The 23797-nt window shown below is 37.6% G+C and overlaps 1 protein-coding gene across 1 annotated transcript in view; it reads left to right on the forward strand.

Annotated features, from left to right (window-relative positions):
• Nucleotides 1–23797, forward strand: part of LOC127059258 (gamma-aminobutyric acid type B receptor subunit 2-like) — a 262204-nt gene that overhangs the window by 158669 nt on the left and 79738 nt on the right. Inside the window, exon 3 of the mRNA XM_050971022.1 lies at nucleotides 23082–23252. Within this exon, the coding sequence (XP_050826979.1) occupies nucleotides 23082–23252 (171 nt within the window). The remainder of the gene's footprint in view (nucleotides 1–23081; nucleotides 23253–23797) is intronic.

The raw sequence follows: 23797 nt of genomic DNA on the forward strand, positions 1-23797 counted from the left end.
GGGGCTCTGAGCAACATGGTCTAGGGGGTGGCGTCCCTGGCCGTGGGAGTGTGGGCTGGAACCAGATTTTTAGAGTTCCTTCCAAAGTTATTCTACGAAATTAGAAAGATTTATAAAAAGTAAAATGAAAATATTGGGAAAAAAAACCCAGAATAGTTCCAAAAGTAACATTTTTTTAGTATTTCTGTAAAAACTCAATGTTTGAATTAAGTTGAGGGATATAATAGATTTTTTTTTAAAAAATCAGGTTAAGTCAAGAAATCTTACCTAGAACCATGATTAAGTGCATATTAACAAAGCTAAGCTTCTAAAAGATAAATATATATTATAGAAATATGTAAAACTTATATAAATAAAAATTTAAAAGGGCACATCAGTTATACCAGCCCATTGCTGTATTTATGGTCATTACTAAATAGCAAAGATAATTTTTCTGATTTATATCAAAATACCCTCCAAAATAAACTATTACATAGACCATCCCTATAAATTACTTCCTCCATAGTAGCAATGAATATCAATATTCCACCTCCCCTCTGTTCTCACATATTGTATTACTGAAAAGAGCTTTCTTGCTGAATTACACAGGCAAGAAGTACTTTTGAAAGGAGCAGTTGTGCAGGAAGGATTCATTGTGCAGAATTGTGTGTTTCAGAACTGGTAACAAAAAATTCTGCCATAGACATAGGGCTTGAGTCACCTGTGACTGTAAAACACCAGGATGATGTGTATGCAAACACAATTAAGTTTAGTCATGGCAAGGGGTTCTGGATTGGAGCAAGCACCATGGTACAAGATATGGGTAATACCTCATTAAATAATTAGAACATTCTGCAAAAATCTGGCCAAAATGTTCACACCATTCAAACAGGAACAGCCCAAAGGAGATGAATAAGAGAATGAGGGATTCCTGGGGGAAAAATGTTATAACTTGTTTAATGAAATGTTGATGAGAAAGTACATGAATATTTTCCAACTAGCTTTGATGCTCGTTATCTTTCTGTTCGAAGAGCAATTGCATGTAGAGTATTCATAGAGCGTTTAGATTTGAAGGTTTTAAAAAAGTTTCTGCACATCCAAAGAGTGAAGCTCTGAGATGACCCTACATCAAGGGAGGTTGTGAGGTTGTGAGGGCAGAGAGATTGGGAATACTTATTGGCTGTGGGCAGGCTCTGTACCTGTGTTTATATAGGGAAAACACATGTGCAAGTGCACAAATATAAGTATATGTGTGTATTCCCTGTATATGGAATACCTGCCCAGCCTTGCTACTGGCTGGACCTGGTGGCACAGAGCTGGGGCAGCCTCTCCTCTGTTGGGCCACTGGATTCAACAGCTCTAATAAAGGTCATGAGGAGTTTCACAGAATAAATCCCCTGTTCCTGTGTAGGTCAAGGGCATTGGCAGTGTTTCTTATCTTCCGATGCCCTCATTTTGTGGCACATCATTGCTGAGTCAAATGGGGTTTTACCACAAGTTTTTTTCAGCTTAATGAAGTGTGTAGGGAATATTCTGTGGTTTGGTTTATTGGAGCACATGTTCTCTAGATTCTTCTTACTATGTGGAGTCTTGCAATTGCAGGAATGGTGCTTGATGAACAAGGCTAATTTTATATTGTAGTGGGCAAATTATACTCACTACACACCACCAGCTGGAAGTGTTTTCCTTCAAAGCAGTTGGATTGCTTGAACTTTCTGTGTTGAACTTGTGCATAAGCTCTGGAAAGCAGCAGAAAAGAAATGGTTGACCCCTTCTCCTCTTGGTATTCATAACAAAAAAAAAATGTGCCTAGACTTGGCTCTGGTATTGCCATACATCAGCAGTAGAGGACAGGCTTCTCTCCTGCTGGAGTACAGAGAACACTCCCATTCATACAAAGCAGCATGACCTTCGTCCTGTAAAACTCCATTCTTGATTCACATTCAGCTCTGTGAACTGCTATATGCTCAGATATTTTAATTTCCCCACGCAAGACAAAAAAATTGGTGGGTTTTTTTTTTTGTTATTATTTAATTTGGTGGGTTTCATTGTTCTGAAATGTATAAAGTTTTTTTCATTTCATCTTAGTAAATTTCATCCTGTTTTCTCCAGAGCCATTCTCGCATTTACCCTTGTTCTAAATTATTCAACTGCATTTGTGTATCTTAGATGACTTCTTATCTGTTATCTGCAAGTGTAGTAGTTTACATGTTGTTTCATCATTTCTTATGTTTGGTCCATAAGATAGCACAGCTAGAAAAGACTGTATATAAGCAGCATAAACCATGTGAGGTCATATGAAATTTTCATAGCAAATTTTCTGTTGCACTTTCCTACTGTTTTTTTATGACTGGATAGTAGTTCAGTCTGCTTAGGATGTTTGTTAGCCTGCTTACAAAATATCATAAGATGGTGTCAAAAACCTTGTTAAAAGCAAGATATGGCTCTCCCCTTGTTTTTCCTTCAGATACAAAGATTGTTTTCTATCAAAAAGGATGATCTGACTGGTTTAGCATGATTTGCCCTTTATGTTTATGATGAAGTCAGCAGTGAAGCATGAAGAAAAATAAATTGAAAACAGTCAGTTATGCACTAAAATTGTGTCCTTCAATATCTGTCCAAATTTTTAGAAATCAAAATTGACTTTAGCCATGCTTTTTATAAGATATCTCAAAGCCCTAGTGTTAGTGTCATATATCTAGATGTATAATATAAAAAATCCAAACCAAGCTAAACAAAGACTTGTAAAAGAAAATGCTTAACCATTTTCCAAACAAAATGAGGAAATCACATGTAATATATTTTTTTCTATATTAAGAAGGGTTAAAATAAATAATTTCACTTAAATTCTTTATTTTAGAGAGAAATTTGCCTTCTGCCAATACAAAAAATAAAAAAAATTCAAAGTTTCCCTCATGGAATTTGCAGATATGTTGAAACTTGAAGTTAAGTAAGGATTTGGCAGGCTCTTCTCCTGATCTATAGTAGAATAATGTTAAAATATACTTCTATATTACAGGATTAGTATACTTCTATATAATTCAGGGATTGAATTGCACTGTATTTTTCATATTACATTACTTTTGAAAATTATGTCTCTCTAGTATTTCCTTGGACATCTCTTTATTGAGTCATCATGGAGCAAATCTACAACATGTTTATAAGGCTTAGAGCATTTTGCTTTTTATTTTTAACTTAGATTTAAAAATAAACAACCCACAACAGATATCTTCACAACTAATGACAATGATGTCTGAATTAAAATGTTCTGCTCAATCTCTCTGCTGTATTAAATGTATTTCCAGCATTCAGAAGCAGAGCCTCTGTGTTCTCAGCATCCTGCGTTCACTGTGGTGTAGCTTTCAATATTTTCACGTTGCTCAAAATCTGTGTGACTTTATTCACATGGTGCTGAGCTTGAGCTAATATACCCTGCTGGGGGACTTAGCTGCAGCACAGAGCTCTGGCAGACTATCTCCTGGTATTGTAAGAATGACTTGTTAAACTCTGTACATGTTGTTGACATAGCAGTGGCTTTTTGAAGTTCTTGCTAATGCTTCCACAGCTGTAGGTAGTATCAGGCACTTGATTATTATTATCAGGAAATTTGCCAACATGTTGGGAATGTTTGTATGCACAGTGACTGTAGCCAAAGGTACTCTTTGTTGTTAGGCACAACAAAAAAATGGTCCTAAAAGTTCTTAAGTCTGCCATTACTGTAACTCCAGCTGACTGTGGAAGCTAATAGCATTGGCAAAAGCTCCTTAGAAATTACAAGCAACACCCATATGCCAACGTTTGTTGCTAAGTGAAATAAATTCTTACTAGCACCACCAAGGTTCTGGAACTGCTTGTGAGGGCTGTGAACCCCAAAGTCGGTGATTAATGTCAGCTGCAAGCATTGCCAGCTGCCCGACAGAGCTTGTAACAGCCAGGAATGCTGAACAGCAGGGCTCCTGAGGGCTGGGAGCATTGCTGGCTTCCCAGCAATAAATGTAACAGATACACATCCTGAAATGAAGGAGTCACAGCATCTTCTCCTGTTTTCATTTCTGCTTGGCTCTCGTGAAATCTAATTGCCAAGATGAAACCTGAGGAAATTTAGAATGTCCATATAGTTATTTTTGCTGGGAAGCTTCCTTATGAGAATTTATTTATTTATTTATTTTTAATATAGTTTACAGCTGTCCTTGCATTTTCAAGAAAGAAGGGGGCTGGATTCTGAACACAGGCATGTTCTTTATTTATTGCCAGAGGGTGGGACGGACTTTGACAGAACCACTTATAAAATTCTTATCCTGGGAGCAATTCCATGCTATTTCCTATCTCATTATAATTGAAAGCTGCCTAAAGACTAGAGATTCAGTTTCAACTATGAATTTCCAGAGCTGTCTCACTGTGCCAGCAAGTTGCACCCTCTGCTTGTTGTCTCTTTGGGAAGCTGCAGTGAGTATAGGAAGAGCTAGTAATGAATCATAAGCCTTTAAAGACTTCAGTCTCTATGCATATAAAAGGTCAGTGGGTAGACCAGTTGTCCTACAGTATTTTAAATATCATGCTTCTACACAGGTGTCCTAAGGCCTGTGTATCATAGAATCATAGAATTGTTAAGGTTGGAAAATACCTCTTAATCAAGTCAGCTGTTATCCCAGCACCGCCGGGTTCACCAGTAAACGATCTCCAGTAATTAAAACACCTCTGACATAGCCAATGGAATACACAAAATTAATAATTAGTCTAGGATTGTAACAGTTAAAAACCAGTATTTACCCATGAACATCTACCTTTTTGTTAGTAGAAGGAATATTTCCACCGTCTTTGCCGAAATTGTGTTACTAATCTTTGGGCTGCTAAGCAGCTGTACTCAGATCTTGCAGTCCTGACCTTCTTATCAAATACACAGAATAAGATAACAAGTACTCTGTATTGCTCAGGCATTTAAAATGGTGCTGGTCATGAGCTCGTGTGAACTTTTACTAAGACAGTAGTTTACTCGCTCTGTTTTCTAAGTAAGAACTATGCAGCATAAAAGGAAACAAGAAAACCACAGATTCAAAATCAAGTGGAAGACCTGTATCCTCAAGTGCTTAATCTGTGCGTCTCTGCTGTGGATTCTTATGTGGGCCAAATATTGCTACCTTCAAAAAGTAGCTGAACTCAATAAATTCATGGAAGGGAAAAATAAAAGGTGTGAGGAATATTAAATCCAAAGGCAACAGAAATATCCAAATAAGTTCATGAGCTGGAAACTTCTGGAGGTTGGGAGTTTCTTTTGCAAATATTCTAGCAGTGGCTGAGAGCAGATATCTAAGAGCACAGAGACCTAGGAGAGAGCAGACACAGAGGCGAAGGAAGCAACAGTGTGCATCTTTTCTTTGACCTGGTATGGCCATTGCTCTGATATGCTGAGCTTTTTCAAACAGGAGCATATATCTTGGGCAAAGCGGATCCCCGCGTAGGTGTTTGCCTTCCTTTGAGAATAACTTGATTGAATTAATTTGAATGAACAAATTTGAATGTTGTGTGGATTTTTCCCATTCATCTCCTCAGACTGTCAGCTCTCAAGCCTTCGTGAAGAGGAGTGAAGCGATAACAAATTTATGGCTGATTATCTTAAGTGAAATCTAAAGCTACTCTCTTATCTGCAGCTCTTAGATGCATGGCAGCTTCTGAGTGCAGAAGCAATGAGAGAGCTGCATTTGTAGGATTTGTGAATTTGCATTTGTGAAATCATGTGTTGGAATTATGTGGTTCAAGTAACACTGTTTTTTCAATTACATTCATTTAAATAATGAGGCAGTAAGCTGGCTATCTGAACCTGGAATACTGCACAGTAACTGCATATACAGAAACAGTGCAAAGGATGAGGTTGTTTATGGTTAGTTTGGATTAAGTGAAGATATCTTCTGTGTAACTGTGTGAATAGTATGGGGGCATCATTCTGATGGAATAATAGTCCATCAGAATATTCCCTCTACTATCAGTTTGTTGTCAGAGAAGAAAATAAAAAAAAGAAAGAAGAAAAAAATTGAAAAAAATAAAGAAAAAAGAAGAATACCTTACATTTTCTGTCTTAGAGTTTTAACTTGCAACTGCATCTTAGTCATTCTTGAAAGGCATCTTTATTGCTGTTTTATTTCACTGGTGGCATATTTCAATTTTAATTTTTTTATTCAAGAATATTTTGAGAATATGACAAACAAGTGTGTATGTAAGCATTTAAAATATATTATTTTGTATTTAGACCCAAAAGGATGATAATGGGGCCAATAACTGTAACATCTTCAGTAATCACTTGGATGATGGAGTAGGGTAGACCCTCATCAGATTTGCAGGTGTGAAAAAACCAGGGTGAATTGTTGATACACCAGATGTACCATTGGGTTGTGCTGCCATTCCCTGGCTTGTCAGAAGGCTGGAGATTGGGCCAGCAAGACTCTTCTAAAGCCAAGCAAAGGCGAGTGCCAAGTCCTGCCCTTGGGGAGGAAGAAACCCCAGGTACTCACCTGTATGGACTCAGTGGGGTTTGGCTGGAAAACCACATTCCAGTAAAGGCCCTGGTGATCCTGGTGAACACCTACTGGAACATGAGCCAGCACAGTACCTATGGAATGTAGGCAGCCAGAAGAAGCCAGATTGCACCAGGGAAAGCATTACCACTAGATCAGGAGAGGTGAGTGAGTCTTCTTGACTGCTCAGCCCTGACTGGAGCACATCTGCAGTGGTCTGTCTCCAGTATGTCCATGTCTCCCTTGCTTAGGGAAGCCACACCAGGAAGAAGGTACCTGGACATCTGTCATATGAGGAGACCCTGAGAGGGTTGTGATTGTTTAGCCGGAATAGAAGACTCAGAATCTTTCCAAGGATGCCTAGAAGTTGTGGCTCACACACTCATAACAAGCTCTCATTACACATCCCAGTTGTGCCCTGCAGCAGCAGCTTGAGCCTCCGTTAACACCAGGTTTGGGTGTCAGCCAAGAGGGCAGAGGTGCCTGCCTTCACTCTCAAAACACAGGGACAGATGTCCTGCTGCTGTCTGCTCCTTCTCTGATCAGTGGTGAGGTGGGGGCTGGGGAAAGAGGGATTGCTGCAGCGGGAGGCAAGGAACAGATCAACCAGGGCAGGCGCCACTTTCTCCAGCCCTTTGAGTTGCTGGGCTGTTAGTTCTGCTCTCACCTTTGTACCCCATCTTCTCCAGGGAAGAGTTTCTGGTTCTTGTCTCTTCTGAGCAGAGCAGGAGGAGGTGAGTTGAGGTCATGCCACAGATAGAGGAATGGCTATTTTGTGCCTTTGTATTGCAGATCTCAAGTAGGAGGCAGATATGGTGTACTGCAGGAGAAAAGGGAGAGGTAGGAAGACATGTGGGGGAGAGAGGGTGCACATCTGTTCCTAGCCTCCCCCCAAAAAATTGAAGTGGCCTTTCACACTTTGAAAGCTGTTGTGAAGCTTCTGAGCTGTACCCTTCTGAAATAAGCACCCAGAAACCACAAATCCCCAGAAGCTGTAATATTCCTTTTGGAGATGTTGCCCTTCTCTGCCACTTCCTGACTAACTCACTTCCAGCAGCTACACTGACCTGAGTCCTGTGGGCTCAGAACTTAAATAAATGCATGGTTTTATTGGCAGTGAGAGGTAAAGGCTCTCAACACAGGAAGATTGTGCATCTGTCTTTATGTATAGCTTATGAGATCTCAGTAATATCGGTAAGTAATGGTATCAAAATTTCTGAATTATTGTAAAGTCTATGTAAATACAAAAAAATAAAAAAATTCTTTCCATCAGCAATAAGATATTCCATTTCCATTTGACCATGAATGTAGGCATCTAGCACAAAAGGACTTGAGCCAACTACAATTTGAATGACGTCCTGACAACAACACAATATCCAGTTTAAGGATTGAGAGCATAATATTTCCATATTTTTTTTCTGGATCCACTATTTCAGAACACCTCCAGATCTCATATTTTTGAGACTTTTTTCTGCTTCTTTGGTTGATTCCTACTACTTTTTGGTGGCTCTTGTTACCCCCAGGCAAACTTTGTAGCTCTGATGCACCATTTTGTACAAAGAATAGCGAGAAAGCTTTCTACCTATCTGCCTCTCTTCTATATGTAGCTGGCTGTCATGGGAGATAATGGTTCCTGAACTGCCAAACCAAAAATCACCAGATTTCTTTGCAGTGTCTGTCCAGGGTCCTTTTCTTTTCAATTTTACCCTACTGCTTCTGCAAAGCCTTGCAGCTTAGTGAAAAAAGGGTTAGGTTAAAGTTGTTGCCTCTTCTCCTTGATTTAGTCATTTTAGATATATTTCTTGTTGTATTTCAACTGTGCGGCACTCATCTTTGGTCAGGCAGGACTTGCAGAAAATGAGCAACAGAGAGTGAGTGCTTTACCATAGGACTGTGAGAGCTCAAGTGCCATGCAGCATTGAGGATATAGCAGGGTCTTGGTCCAACTGCAGCCTTGGTTGTGTGGATGTATGTACAAAATCCCAAAAGGAGCAGTTGATATTATGTGGGCAATGTTTTGTTTGGCTATTGCTTGAGGTTTAAGGTAAATGACATTGTTGGTCACAGAGGGAGGTTATATTGGTGTGGCATGTGATGGCATTACATGCTTAATGGCACCACAAAAAATGACTGGCTCAAATGGCAACTCTTAAAAAAGTAAACAGCTTCCCCATCAGTTGCTTTGGATCAGTTTATGTACAAGTGGAAGTATTTTGCTATGATGAAATATGTGCTAAGAACAAAGTTGAGACTGTTTTGAAACACCTGACCTGAATCTCAAGTACATTTAAGGTTGAGAGAAATTGCAGTGAAAATTCAGTTATCTAAAGTCTTAGCAACATGGTAAGAAATTTATAGTGAAGATGTGGAACAGCTTGAAAATTCTGTGACATCTGTATTTTCCTTTGCTATGATTTCTGAAGAATTAAGGCACTGTCAGATTTGCTAACCATTTAGTTTAACCTTTTAAAGAGATCAAATACCTTAAAATCCTCAGGGGTTAGGAGGCCAAAGTGTCTTCTAAGTGGCTCACTGCTTTCTCTCATGCTTTAATATCTGTATAGGTCTGATAAATTTTGTGGGATTCATTTGACCAAGTGCAGTGTAGGTGGCTGCATCTGATACAGTCACTGTAGTCTCCCACTGGTGCCTACAGCAGTTAGTAGCAGATGCTTCTAGAGAGTGAATCATCTCATCTTAAGGTTTACCCTAGGCAAGTCAATATAAGTTATGACATACCAATATTAATCACATCAAATTTGAAGTTTTACACTTTTTAAAATATACTGGGACATAAAATTTCTCACATAAACTTAAGTCTTGGAAAACATATGCTATCCTCTTCTTTCAGTCTTTGATGTCCATGTGACACATGTTTTTTAGTGGTTGAAGGCCTCTGAAGTGCATTCATTGAACACCTGGACATGTAACCATGTGTGTTAGATGCTTGTGTTTGCATATATCAGCCCAAGTAGGCACAAAGCCAACCTTTCAGCAGATTATAAAAACAACCTTTCAGCAGATTATAAAAACAACCTTTCAGCAGATTATAAAAATTAGGTGAAGATTTATTTCCTTCACTTTATTTGTCTGTGCTGTCTGTCCATATTATGACTGTTCATATATTTTTTTTCTTCATTGGTTTTGGTTTTTTTTTTCCCCTTAAAATGTCTGTTTCTGGGCAGTGAGCAGCACCTCTCCTGTATTCTCTTGTCCATCTCTCTCATGGTGTCTTATGCAGTCCTTGGTTGGTAATTTCCTCACAGGGTTTCCTCCCTCCTTTTTATCTACAGAACTTCATTTTGGAATGGGTTAAGAGGTTGTATTCAAGCTGACTGCCTTCTGATCACTCCTTATCTGTGCTCTGGGGCATGCTTTTCTGTTCAGAGTAACCTGAATTTCTCTATAAGGGAAAAATCAGGAGTCCAGGAAGCTGAAAATTAAGTAAACTATTGGTATGTAGAAACAAAAGGTGTCAAATCCAGTAATTGATGAATAGTAAACTGGATGAATCTGATGCTAAACAAATTAAGAAAAAAAAAAAAAAAAAAAAGAAAGAATGCCCTATTAATTTCTAGTGGTTTCTGTGACCTAGCTGCAGAGGCACCATATGCATATTAAAAAAAGTATGTTCAGTTTTACTACAGCTCTGTCAGAGGTAGTCTGTCACTTGTGGCTTACCTTCTCTTTTCTTATTGGCTAAGTGTAAAGATATTACAGGAGTTGTCTCAAAGGTGTAGTTCTCTTTAGCAGTTATATTTAAAGGGGTGAAAACTAAATTTGATGTTCATTGCAGAAACTTAGTTGATCAACTTCAGAGAATTTCTGAATAGCTTGCTTGTAAAAAAGACAGTGACTATAACAAATCTGACTTTGTTTTTCAGTGCATTGGTTGCTTGATATATATATATATATATATATATATATGTATTTGATAAAGCTGGCATTCTTTCAACTGCAGGAGGTACTTCAGAGTTCATAGTGAAACTATATTAGCATGAAATAAAGTATAATTCCTCAGGAAAAGCAATACAGATCACAATTTAATTTCTGAATTGCCAGGTGAATTCCAACTGGGATTGCTCTGGTCACCTGTCACAGATGCTTTTTTTTTTCCCCTGCTGTCTGTACCATCGTGAGTTTGTCCCATGCAGAGGAAGTAAAAATAGCAGACAAGCTCACATTTATCAGGAATATGTCCAAGACCAGTGTTTGAAAAAGACCAAAATAATTCAATACTACCCAAAATAACAAAAGCCCAAGTCAGTCTATTGAGACTAAGTTGACAAAGCCATAAGATATGTGGTAAAAAAACCCAACAAAATAAAGAAACCTCCCCGCACAAATATTAACAATTCGGTCAGAAATGTATAAAAATAAATGGCAATGTTGTATAAAAGTAATGGCACAGAAAACACTGTGTCACAAATAAGAGAGCTGACAAGAGGCAAGTGACTTCAAAAATCACAACTTATTCACTGCACATAGAAGTGAGTAATAAATAATACAATACATGATATTGAATTAGGAGAGATGATACTTAAAGCAGCTTCCAAAACTAATAAGCAGTACCAAAGTCTAATGCACGTCTGACTTTTCATATGTGAGTTCCTTCTTGCAAATCAATAAAGCTATTGAAATATTTAAAATTAAACTATATTCTCAAGCACTTTTCTGGCTCAGTGACAAAGATTGAGCACAAAGCTATTCCTTGCATGTGAAAAATTAAGGTTACATTGGCTTTAGTACTGCATATGGATATGGAGTGATTTAGTTCCATTTCTATCTCACCTGGAGGGATGTAAGTTATGGAAAATATTGTAAGAAGAGCAGGTTGATAAGGACTATTTTCAGGAATAGATGGGATCATAGTGAACAGTTTTATGGAGTAAGTGACAAAAAAGATAATGAGGTCTAGAGAAAACATTCAGCTTTCAGCCTGCAGGAACTAGGGCGATGGCAGCAACTAAGGAAAATGGCTGAGAGATCTAATTGAAGTGTGCATAATCTTAAATGGTGTAGATAATCTTAATGCTTTGTACCCAGCATGCATTCAAAGACCAGGGGCAAGTACTGTACTTAAAATCCAATGCAAGCGTAAAGAAACACTTATTAAATTAATAGTAACTGCTGAAGTGACCTGCAAGGCATAGGTATTGAGAAAAACCCTTTGAGGGTTCCTTGGGCAACAATTAGGATATGTCCTGCAGTCATCAGCACTGGAAAGAAACATTCATGCCTTCTTCCACTTCCTCAGCGACATTCGAGAAGGGGTTTTTGTTTTGTAACTGCACTTGAACCAATGCTGCTTGACATTTTTTATTTCATAAAACTAGATAAAAATGCCTCATTAGATTTTTTTTACAACCTCTTACAGATTAAAAACACAGAATGCAGCTTTAAGTCGACAGTTTTGTGATATAGGTTGTCTGAATATATCTGCATGAGCATTTCCTAGCTGCATATGTTGCTGAAAGGTTTTGTACGTGTAGCTTCCTATCCAGAGCATCTTGTTAAAATCTGTGCTGACCATAGATTAAAAAAATATGCATAAAATATGCAGGATCCTGGTTATTTCTTAGAGGAGGATCAACGACACATTTGACATTTTAATGCCAAATATATTATAATCATCATTGTGATTGACATTTCTGCTGAAGGTTTTTAGTGGCAATGTAACCCAAGTTACCCTTGCTGCTGGGCAAGCAGAATTAATTTTGCTGGCAACTTCTGTTGACAAAAAAAGTTCCCTTATTTTTTACCCATTTTTTTACCCATTTTTTTCTCAACATCCCTCCAGCAAGCCCTTGATTTCTGTAGCCCTTCTTATCCACTATTAAGGGGACAGTTCCAGGTGGCTGATGTCAGGCTACTCTCTAAGCACTTCTGGTGGGGTGTAACTGCAGCATGCAGTGCTGAGATATCAGAAAAGTTACAGAGATGAAAGAAAAGGCAAATTAGCCTAGGCTGAGTATAGAATTAGTGATGAGGTATTGCTCCCAGGACCTGATAAGTCATCTCTGAGCTATGCTGTTCCATGTAGAATAAACAGTGTCTTTGTGTATTATTTACATTACATAGTGAGCCTGTCACCTGTTAAAGCCTGAAAAATTAGATCTGAGATCTAATCTTCTTGCTTAAGTTTGAAACCAGAGAATGAAGAAATAAACAAATCATTAATTCACAGTATAGGACTGTGAAAAAAAGTATTTTTGTAAAGATTTCAGTAAATCTTGAGCTAACATGATATGCTTTATTTCTTAAGATGTTGTGTTCTAGTAAAAGAAATAAAAGAAGGAAAGAACTGAATTGGGACTCCATTGGAGTGCCCACTCCACAGAAGAACTGGGAAATCTTCATCTTAAACCTCTCCAATGGCCCTGCTCCCTATTTCCAGTGGAGTGAAGGGTTCATATTCTCCCAAAAGCAATATTGCACATTTAAGGTACCTTTATACTGGAGAGATTTTTTTCCCTTCTTTTCCTCATTTAGAGTCAGAAGAAAAAATAATAAACCAGATATTTAAAGACTAAATGTAGACAGAACAGCTGTAGTTTTAGCATGTGTTAGCTGGATGAAACCTGATAAACAAACAATACTAATAGAATGATAATAGTTTTGGGCAGCCAGCCAGGAACACACTGTTGTGAATAGGTCTGGAAAGATTTTTTTTTTTCTTTAATGGAATTTGGCAATATAGCCTGTTTTATCAAAGGTGAAGTATTTTATGCAGTTGTTGGATTCCACTAGATTTTGAGGATAATCTGTTATAGACAAGAAACAAGGAAATTGGGTACCAAGAGTATGAACATAGGAAACTTTACTTGGTTTGGCATAAACAATAATGCTGTGAATGAAGGAAAACAGGGATTTGCAGCTGAATTCTGGTATAATCCAGGCCAGTAGCCAAATGCTAAGCAACTGAGTGTGACAGACAAAAATACAGCCCTCTTTTGCAATGTGGTTCCATTTTTGAAAATGTTCAAAAGATTTTGTCTCCTATTTTGTTTGGAATTGAAAGAAAATTTGCAGCAACTTCAGTAGATCTGACATTTCATTTCAATCCTCTGTTCAACCTGTAGCAATAAGCAGAACACATGTTAGGTGCAAATTATTTGTGTTTAATAGAGATCTGGAAATAGTTTCTGGAGTGTAGAAAAAGGAATTAATGATTTTTTTAGGCTGTAACAGATCTTTTCAAATGAATGGTCAGAAAAAATATGCAATGAAAAGAGCATGGCAATTGTTTATTTTCTATTAATAGTGAAAGAATGAAGTTAAGACTAATGATAAATCTTTAATTTTAGGTGGGGTCATCTGTTGGAGATGATCCTGCCTCATGTTTACTGACTACCTTCTGAAACTCTGAACCCTAAAGTCTCTATTAACTTTACTGATTGCACTGTTGATCACTGAATTGAAGGACATTTTCCATAACTTTATCATATACTTCCTTGTCTCAGAAGTAAGGTTAGTGTCATAGGTTTGTAAGGCAGTATTTATTAGAACTTAAAATGGATCCCATTACTTAGAATGAATTTGATATGTAACTATATTTTACTCTGGACACTAATAACTACTCTATTTCCTGTTCACAAATAGTGTTTTCTAAGAATTCTTTTACCTTTTTTTTTTTTTTCTGTAGAGTTCATAAATGAAGGCTCTTGCTGGTGTACTTAATATTCTCTGTTGAGAGGCAGGTGAAGCAGTAGTGCTAAGGTCTAGGCTGTTTCCTTCCCTTTTATAATTTTTTTTAGCAGATCTGTTACAATTTTCAGCTGCTGTTTATCCTTTCCATGACTTAAAGATAAAAAAACACCTGTCAGCTGAGAATGGATTCATAAAATCATAGATTTGTTAGAGTTGGAAGGGACCTTAAAGATCATCTAGTTTCAAACCCACCTGCCATGGCTAGAGACATCTTCTAGTAAATCATCTTGCTCCAAGCCTTATTCAGCCTGGACTTCAACATTTTGAGGGATGGCACATGCACACCTTATCTGGGCAACCTGTTCCAGTGCATTACCATCCTCACAGTAAAAACAAAAATCATCCCAATACCTCATCTCTTTCAATTTAAATCCATTCCCCCTTGTCCTATCACTTCATATCCTTATAAAAGTCCCTCTCCTCTTGTAGTCCCTTTTAGGTACTGGAAAGTGCTACAAGGTGATCTTGTAAAAAAAGGAAAAGCCAGAGTCTTTCCTTCTCCAGGCTAAGCAGCCCCAATTCTCTTAGCCTTGTCTTCTTGGGAGACATGCTCCAGCCCCTTGCTCATGTTTGTGGTCCTCCTCTGGACTCACTCCAGCAGGCCACATTCTTCTTACATTGGGGGCCCCAGAGCCTAAATCACTGTTCCAAAATCACCATCCTAAACTACAAACTTTTTTGGTCTAAAAAAGTTTAACATCAAAAGACAAAACTTTATAGTCTGGTCTGACTTCTTGCATTCAGACATCTACAAGGTCTCACCAAATTATGTCGTGAGTATTTTGGGCTGCCCAAGAAGGAAGCAGGACTGAATGCTCCTTTTCCATCAACCTGTAGACACACATCTTCCAGCTGAAGTGCTTCTCATATGGATTTTATCTAAACCAGTTTCTGTCCTCAAAAATATTCATTAGTTCAATAGCCAGAACTGCTTCCTAAAATGTCTCCAGAGCAAAATGCAGCTTGAATATCAGTCTTATTGTGATTAGATTAATTCACTGGAATGCCATCAGCATTAAGGCAGGTGCCTTCCAACCTTGAGACCAGCTGGAAGTGCTTTTTTTGTAAACTCCCAGGTGCCAACAGGCAGTCAGTGAAAGCAATTTCAGACACAGAATTAATGAAGGCAACAGCTGATGATATTGGGCAGCAAAACATCTGATTTCAAAAGGAACAGTACCTTCAATCACATGGGTAATATGTTATGGATGATGGAAGGGATGCTCATCCATGAGATCAATTCTTGTCCAGTGAATTTAATACAATGTGTATCTTCATATTCCCATTTGGATGAGGCATCCTGCCCATGTACCAGCTAGTGAGACATCACAGATATTCTCCCAGACTTTTGTTTTGCTCTTGCAGCTGTCATAATAAAGGCCCTTACGCATTTTTTAATTATGAGTTCTATTTGTTGTATCAATGAAGTTTGTCCAGTCTCATAAAATCTTCTGAATGATAGAATCTCCAGAGCTTTCATTCAAGTAATTATTTAAGAGTATTATATGACAGGTAAAAATGTAACTATTTACCACTGCTGAAAAAGCATAATTTCTTTTAAATATTTTCTTCTTTAGTCAATTTATGTCTTCTTTATGTCAATTTATCACCTGTGCTGTTTGGGGATTAGGATTAGGGCATAGCTAGGAGGGGAGATTGCCACTATAATTTCTAGGTCCAGCTCAGAACCTACTTCCTTTCTGTCTCTATCTAGACACTCATCACCAGCTGCTGTATTGATAAAATATCCAGAAACAATATCTTTGTTTCTTGATCTTTATTACTGTGTTTTGTTTTCAAGTGCTTTGAAGATCTATGCAGGCAACTGTCAATGAAATTGCTGGACTTACCTTCTTATATTGACATATTTCCCAAATATATAGGTGCTTGTAACCATTTTTGCAATGTTACTTCCACATGCTTTTCCTCTAAAAGTCATCCATTTTCCTCTAAGTCATCCATCAAAGCTGATTAGAAGATACGTTTTGTGCAGTGAGGCACAAAAGACATTCTAATATATTCCTTTTCTTCTTATACAGGCTATCGAGTATTTAAGATTCACTTTAATAGTCTTCTAGAATAAATATTTTTTTCTTATTTCAAGTACTGTTATGGTATTAAAATTTATTCATAACTTCGCTAGAGGCAAGATCAAGTTCAGTGGTAGCTTGACTGCACATCTGGATAAGTTGGCTTGTCTAGCAAGGTTACCGTGAATTAGCATTTAACCTAAATATTTATATTTTATAATTGCCATTCTGTTAAAAATGCAGTTTGTTATGCTTCAGTCTGTTCTCTGTCGCTGGGTTAAGAGTGTATTGTTTCATTTGTTATATGAAATCATCTAATGCTTCTGGCATTGTGTGTTTTTAGAATTGGTTATTTCATTTTGTAACTCAATAATGGTTTGGTCCTCGGTTCCCCCCATGTACCTCCCTCACAATGGTTTCTCCCTATTGGAGCTGCCCCCCTCCCCTGCCTGTCATGGTAACCACCCCCCTTATCTTGAGAATTCGCTGTGCCAGTCATCCCTTAATTTGATGTATGATTTGCCCCTGGGGTTTTTCCCCTCCCCTGTGTGATCCTCAGTGGCTTAGCTGTAACCCACACTCCTCCCTGGATCCTCATTATTGGTAAGCTTTGTGTCTCCTCCTGTCACACCCGCTCCCTTTATCAGCATCCCCCCAAGACCTCGTCTTTGTCACCCGTCCCTAGCACCACCAGGGGAAGATTAAAAGATCCTTGGTTCTTACAGGGTGTCCCTCCTCCTACCTTTGCTTCGGTACCTAGCCGAGATCCCACCTGCGCCACCCACGCCGCAGACCACTACCACTACCACTACAGTAACCACTACCCAGGGTTCCGGAGGGAATCCGGGAATGGCATCATCGTGTGGCATCTTCGGCCAGGCCGGGGGCACCCAGCCAGGCTCTCGCACAGCCCCTGCGGCCGCGGGAGATTGGCTACATTTGGCGCACCACTGCGGGGCAGCAGGCAAATCTTTTATCTCTTCATTATTCATTAGTTTCCATTCTGGTCCTTCTAGCTCCTGGGACCATCAAGTCATCACATGCTTGAACTTGTGCATCATTAGTGTTGGCACAGGATTGTCAAAGCATTAGAGCTGGCCAAGCACACAAAGGAGTGGTGTGCGGTGTCCCAAGTACACATTGCTGCAAAATCATCATCTTCCTGAGTTTTGTCCTTGTTATTTTTGTGCTACAAGATTCTTTGTGTGCAATCCTGTACCACTGTAAGAGTATTTTCTGTGGAGCTTTCTGATATTCTGCCCTTTTCTTGGAAAGAATTATTGTCATTTTCTTTTTTTTGCAGAAAATACTGCTTTCTATCTAAGCATACATGACATGCAATCTCTAGTTATGATGATAAATGTTAGCACCAGTCAGTTGAATCAGCAGTTCATATCCTGTTTAGCAATGCTGATTTATCAGCATAATTTAACTTTCTAGAAAATGTGCAAGAAATAAAGGTGGTATCTGCCATATATGAAACCCTCTCCATCAGGTATAGTTTTGCAGCAACGGGGCACATAAAAATTTCAATCAATCATTAGTAAAGTACTTGTACAAGCTTAGTTCAAAAACCTAGGAAAACTGAGCTAATCTCTGGTGCTCAGTAAGCTGATTTCCCTATCTGCAAGCATAAATCGGTTCTCTTAGCAGATGACATTTTATTTAAGGGAGGTTTCCCTGTTACCTGAAGACACTCTTATTTCCTTTTCTTTTTCCACCTATTATATAATACTACATGAATACAGTGTGCAGAAATTATACTCCAGATAGCCACTTCTTTTCCCTTCTGGAGAGGGACAAAGGTAGAGACCGTGGGTTGAGATAGCAATTTACTGAAAGCAAACAGCAATGGACCGAGAAATGCCCAGTAACAGCAACAATATTAATAACATAAGTATACAAAAGGAGGAGGTGCTTCACACACAAAAAGGTGTTCCACACTTGACATAGTTCTGCGTGGCCGCTGGGACAAAGACAAGTTTGTGGCTGCTTCCACTCACAGTACCACGTGGTTTCCCCAGGCAAAGACAGAATGGCAGGTGCTCCAGACAGCACTCTCCTTGTCCCTGAGCTGGGAACAATGGAAAACCCCCAAGAGCTAGATTGTCCACACTGAGCCACACTGCTGCTTTGGATGCTGGACTAGATTCCGCACAGCTACGGCTGGCACTGGTGTCGCCGCTTTTGACTGCTCTGTCCAGGTCCACATGGTTCCTTTCAGCTTGGGTCAGGCTCAACTGAGGTCTACGCTTTGGGACCTACAATAACTTTGCAAAGGATTACTGTTACTGGACTTTAACTGATACAGTCCATTTAAATATGACTCCTTAATAGACCTGCTGCCTTAGATGAGGGCAACTGTTTACCCAGGGACTGTTTATTCTGCTCTTTTATTTTTCCCAGACTTCTGTACCCTACTAGAGTGACAAAAATTAAACAAATACTTCCTAGAGATAGTAAAACAACTGAACAGAAGAAGATTACTTGCCATTTCTGGTGCCTTCCTTTCTTTCTGCAGTATATGGGACAGCAGTGTGGCTTCATTCAGCCTTCCAGCTTCTGGACTCATAAATGGGATATATACATGGGATATATAGTGTTGTTTCCTTTTCTAATTTTGTTTCAGCTTTCTAATAGTATCCATCCTTTTTTACATAATTCTTAGTCTTTCTCATTGATTTCATTAGTGCTGCATCCCATTTTTTTAAATGAACAGTAGAGGTTATCATCTTGTCATACCTGCTTCTGTACTGACTTTAAGTTGAACGCACCATTACTTCCTTACACAGATGCATTTGAAAGCACTTCAGACTGATGTTTCTCATTTAATCTACCACACCTCCTTTAAACTTAATACAGGGTTTTGAAGCTACCTTTTACTCCCCTTCTGCAGAACTGTTCTTTTCTACATTTTTGTTTTAGCATCCTTTTTCTTTCACATCACTCTCCAGTGCTAATGACAAAGTTTCCATGAAAATGTGTGGATTTTTAACTATATTAACATTTTCAAAAAATATTATCTCTCTTGGGAAAATGTGATTCGTTAATATATTGCCTGACCCCAAAAACTTACGTAATAAAATCTTTCTGTATAATTTTCAGTTTTTCAGCAGTCCACCAAAGTCTATCCAATACCCTGGTCTATTTAGTTCTCATGTTGTACTATAGTTAATATTTTATAGCTCTTACTTGAATGGTAAATATTATCTTATTTTCTATTTCAAAGTTTTACACTGCTTCATTTCAGAGATTCCCATCTGAGTCATGCCTTATGTTTCCCTACATACTCTTATTTTAAGTTCAGATCCAGTTGCTCACAAATTGGAAGCAGATATTCTAAATATATTCTAAAGAAAGATTTCTCAGAGATAATCTAGGAAGTAGATGCAGGGTTTTCTGACAGCATACAAACAGATATATATTTATATAATATATAGAAGCTTTTTTTAAATCTAGGTCTACATCCACATATGCGCAGAACCTGTTTATGTATGCACACACACAAACACCACACACACAGTTATGATGTATCACCCAGTACTTGTCCACTGTGTCTTCTGCTTTATAACATCTTTAAAAAAACTTTTTTTCCTTTCATTCATCCTTTCTTGAAGTTTGGCTTTTGGCCATCACCTTTTAGCAGTTCTGTGAAATAATTTTCTGTGAAGGAACGACATCATACATCCCACAGTATTTATTGCTAGTTTATAATCCTACATATAAATGTTTATCTCTCACTCCTGAACATGGAGAGGCAAATATAAACACCTGTAAAAAGTTATAAAGCAGTGTATGAATATGTATGCTTTGAAAATGCAATAATGTGAAAAACAGAACTTTTGTAGTTTGCAAGGAATTGTATGAACAATGTGATTGCCTTTGCTAAATAACTTAGTTATCAAAATAAATTCTTGAAAAAAAAAATACAACAGCATGATGGCTTTCCATCCTGTAGAATGAAGTTAAGAAACTATTAAAAGTCTCTCAATATGCAACTTTCAAATCAGCCATAAATAAACAACTTTAGCCCTAAAATACAGAGGAAAAATGCTCAGTTAAAAAGGGGTGTACAATTTTAATGCATATGTTAGTGGAGTGTGTTGTGATCTTACTTGCTTTCTCACACTAAATAAAGGGATTTCTATGAGTATTTTCCTTATATTTCCATATAGCTGTGCTATCTCACATACTTTTTCCAAAATGTCAGTTCATTTCTTAACATGATCTTTTTATTACCACTATTTATAACATAATAAGGTTTTATTTTGTTTTTCATCCTTGACCCTCTCAAAGCAGAATATTGAGTGCTGGTGATTTTGGGGTTAAGCATGTCCCAAATGCTTACAGAGATAATTTTATGAAAAATTAAATATTTTTAATGACTTAACTTTTTCAGGATATTTCTCCATCTCTTACAATGGTCTTATTAATTGTCAAAGCGATGCAGAATGAGACTAACCATGATATATGTGATGCTTGAAAGGCTTCTGAATACATCCTACAATATGAGAATTGTTTGAACATTAAATTTTTCCATTTTTTATTTTAACAAAACCTTTATTTAAAAAGAAAATGAAGGTGATTTTTTTTTTGTAATTTGGATGTCATTAGTTTTGCACTTAAACCTGGATTTGTCTCATCTCACCTCACATGGCTGAGAAATCTCTTATGAGACTTCATCTTTCTGTAAGCAATGAAGAAAGGTAGTGTTTTGCTTCTTTGCTTCCAAGGAAATTTGAGCAATTAGGATACTAATTTGGGCCCTTTAAGTCACTAAAAAATCACAAAGGATGGTTTTGAATTGTCTTGCTTATAGCATGGATCTTCACCCTAAAGCCAGCTCACACATACAGAGATGCTTCTCATTACTGTGGACCTTTGTACTACTGATCAGAAAAATTTTCCTATCAATTTAATAATCTGAGGTAGGTGATGTTTCTTGCCACTACTGTTGTACTGCCACTTGCTGATGTTTCTTGCCACTGCTGTTACTTCAGTGCTGCTCTTTGCTTCTTTTTCTTAAGATCAATCCAGTTATGTTTGATCCAAACCCATAATAACTTGAAAAGCAAGTTCTTTGCAGTCAGCAGGCTGCAGGCAGCCAGGCTGCTGAGAGGTATTCCTCTTCATGTTGGATTTCTAATGTCAAATTTTCTCTCTTTTTCAGTCAGCACTACAGGTCCTTATTTCCACCTTCATTTAGCAGTGAGTGCGTGATGTTCAACCCTACCAGGCTAAATAGAAAAGCTGACTAGGTCTATCTGGCAGATGTTCATTCTTCTTTCCTTATGGGAATGATTTTGGAAAATCAAGATGATGATATATCATAGCACCTCATATTGGACTTTTTTCAAGTGAAATCTAGTGAAAGACCAGTTGCTATATTAAAAATGTTTTACCTCAGACTTACGTGGCAATTACATTATTCATTATGCCTGACCAGTGAAGAGAAGGGATCTTCTGTTTTGAATGGTATACTGTAAACTGTCCAGGTTATGCACACTGAAAGTTGTTTAGATTTCTTTTAATTAGGAAAACAAACTACATTCAAGCCATTAAAACAATGCAATATATTCTTTGTGAGTCTAAGATCAGACAGAGAATAAGACCTGTTTCTGATAGACTAAATCTACATTTTTATAAGAAAGAAATAGAAAATATGAGAAATAAGATTATGAAAAAGAAATAAGAATATGAGAAAGACTTTTTGTTTTTTCTTTTCGAAGAAAAGACCTGAGCTGGTTTTCAGATCAAACTTGTCTGCTCTAAATTTCAGAAAAGGTTGTATAACTGAAATATATTGAATGCTTGATTTAGAAAGTGAAAACTTAAAGCTATGGTAGATACATAGTCTTGAATTCACCTAGATTTTCTGACTGTCTATTGATTTTGAAAGTCTTTAAATAACAGTATCAGGGAGCTTATTTTGTGTCAGTCAAACCAATTTGCATTAAAAAAGTTCTTTAAGAAACCTCAACCAAAAATCCTGGCTGAAAAAATGCTTGAGAAGTACATTCCTAGAAGCCTAAAAAGAACTGGAGGGAATGACCAGAAGTATCTTTGGAATAGGAGTGTTTTCAAAAAGTGAATGTGCAGGCATTCTCTTCAAAATGCTGTCTGAAAAACATTCACAAAAACATGCTGCCTTTAACTTGGGCAGAAGAATTCAATGAAGTTTTCTGTTTGGTTTTGTATGTTTTAAAAGGTTTCCTCTTTTCTTTTGTAATAAGTATTCTCTAACCATGAACAAATGTCAATGTTTTAGCTATTGAATCCTCTTTTATAGCACAAACCACAGGGGGCCTGCTTCAAGGAAGGAAGCTGAGACCCAAGTAAACTTCTGAGTTTCAGCCTTGGCTAACATAATGATTTTCTGTTTTTCTGTTACCTGGAGCTGTTTTGGTACATGAAGACAGGAAGAAGTATGACTAGAGATTTACCCAGTAGTTTAAAATATATAAGACTTTGAGAAAATAATATTCCCTTGGAGATATTCTTAACTTTTACAAAGAGAAATTGATGGGGAATTCATCATTGAGATTTATTCCCTTATTGCTCTATGTAATGTATAAGATGCATGATTTTAGACAGAGGATTTTACATCACTGGCTTTTAAGATTTCCTAGTTTAATTTTTCAGCTGGTGGTTTTTAGAGCTAAAATATTTCAAAAATCTCTTTAAAAGTAAATGGTACTGGTAGGATGTTCAAGCTGTATGAAGATGAAATTTCTCTACATGACAGCAATGCACAGATTGTGGCTTGTTGCATTGAGAAAAGCAAAGCTTTTTTACTGACTGCTAGATGACTTATGGTGACTTTAATTTTTTTTGTTCTTTGATTTTTTTCCAGCTTTCATTTGCAGCAACAACTCCAGAGTTGGCTGATAAGAAAAAATATCCTTATTTCTTCCGGACAGTGCCATCTGATAATGCAGTGAATCCAGCAATTTTGAAGTTACTCAAACATTATCATTGGAAAAGAGTGGGAACTTTAACCCAGGATGTACAAAGGTTCTCTGAGGTAAGATTTGCATAATTTATAGAACACACAGAGAGATACTAATATCATATTTCTATGGAGTTAGTTCCTTTATTAATAGCAATTCAGGAAAAAGAAAAAAAGTCCCACTGTTTCAGTCCTGTTTGGCTTTCTCTTAATAGGTCACATTTGCTGTACTGAATAAGCTTAATTCCCTTCTGGGGTTTATTTGAGTGTCTGTAATGAAAGCTACCCATTCTTTTGCATGTCTGTTTTTCACACACAAGATCACTGCACCCCAGTGCAAAGGTTCCTTTATACTCTTTGATTTGCAAAAACATATGTCTTTGAGGGAGGCTTGTATTCTGATTCCAGTTCCCTTAAAAAGGAGAATAAATCCAATTTCACCATGTTCCTTTTGGGCTCTGATTTATTACAAGCATCAATCTGAGCACTGAGGAACAAAATTTGGTAAGTCTGTGGCTGAAAATATTGGAGGAGCTTACTGAGACAAAAATGTCTGAAGCCCCCAGAACTAGTAAGATCACATACCATGCACCCCACAGATCTTTCAAGTTTCACCCTGA

The sequence above is a fragment of the Serinus canaria genome, chromosome 2 (genome assembly GCF_022539315.1).
Source record: "Serinus canaria isolate serCan28SL12 chromosome 2, serCan2020, whole genome shotgun sequence".
Taxonomy (NCBI): Eukaryota; Metazoa; Chordata; class Aves; order Passeriformes; family Fringillidae; genus Serinus; species Serinus canaria.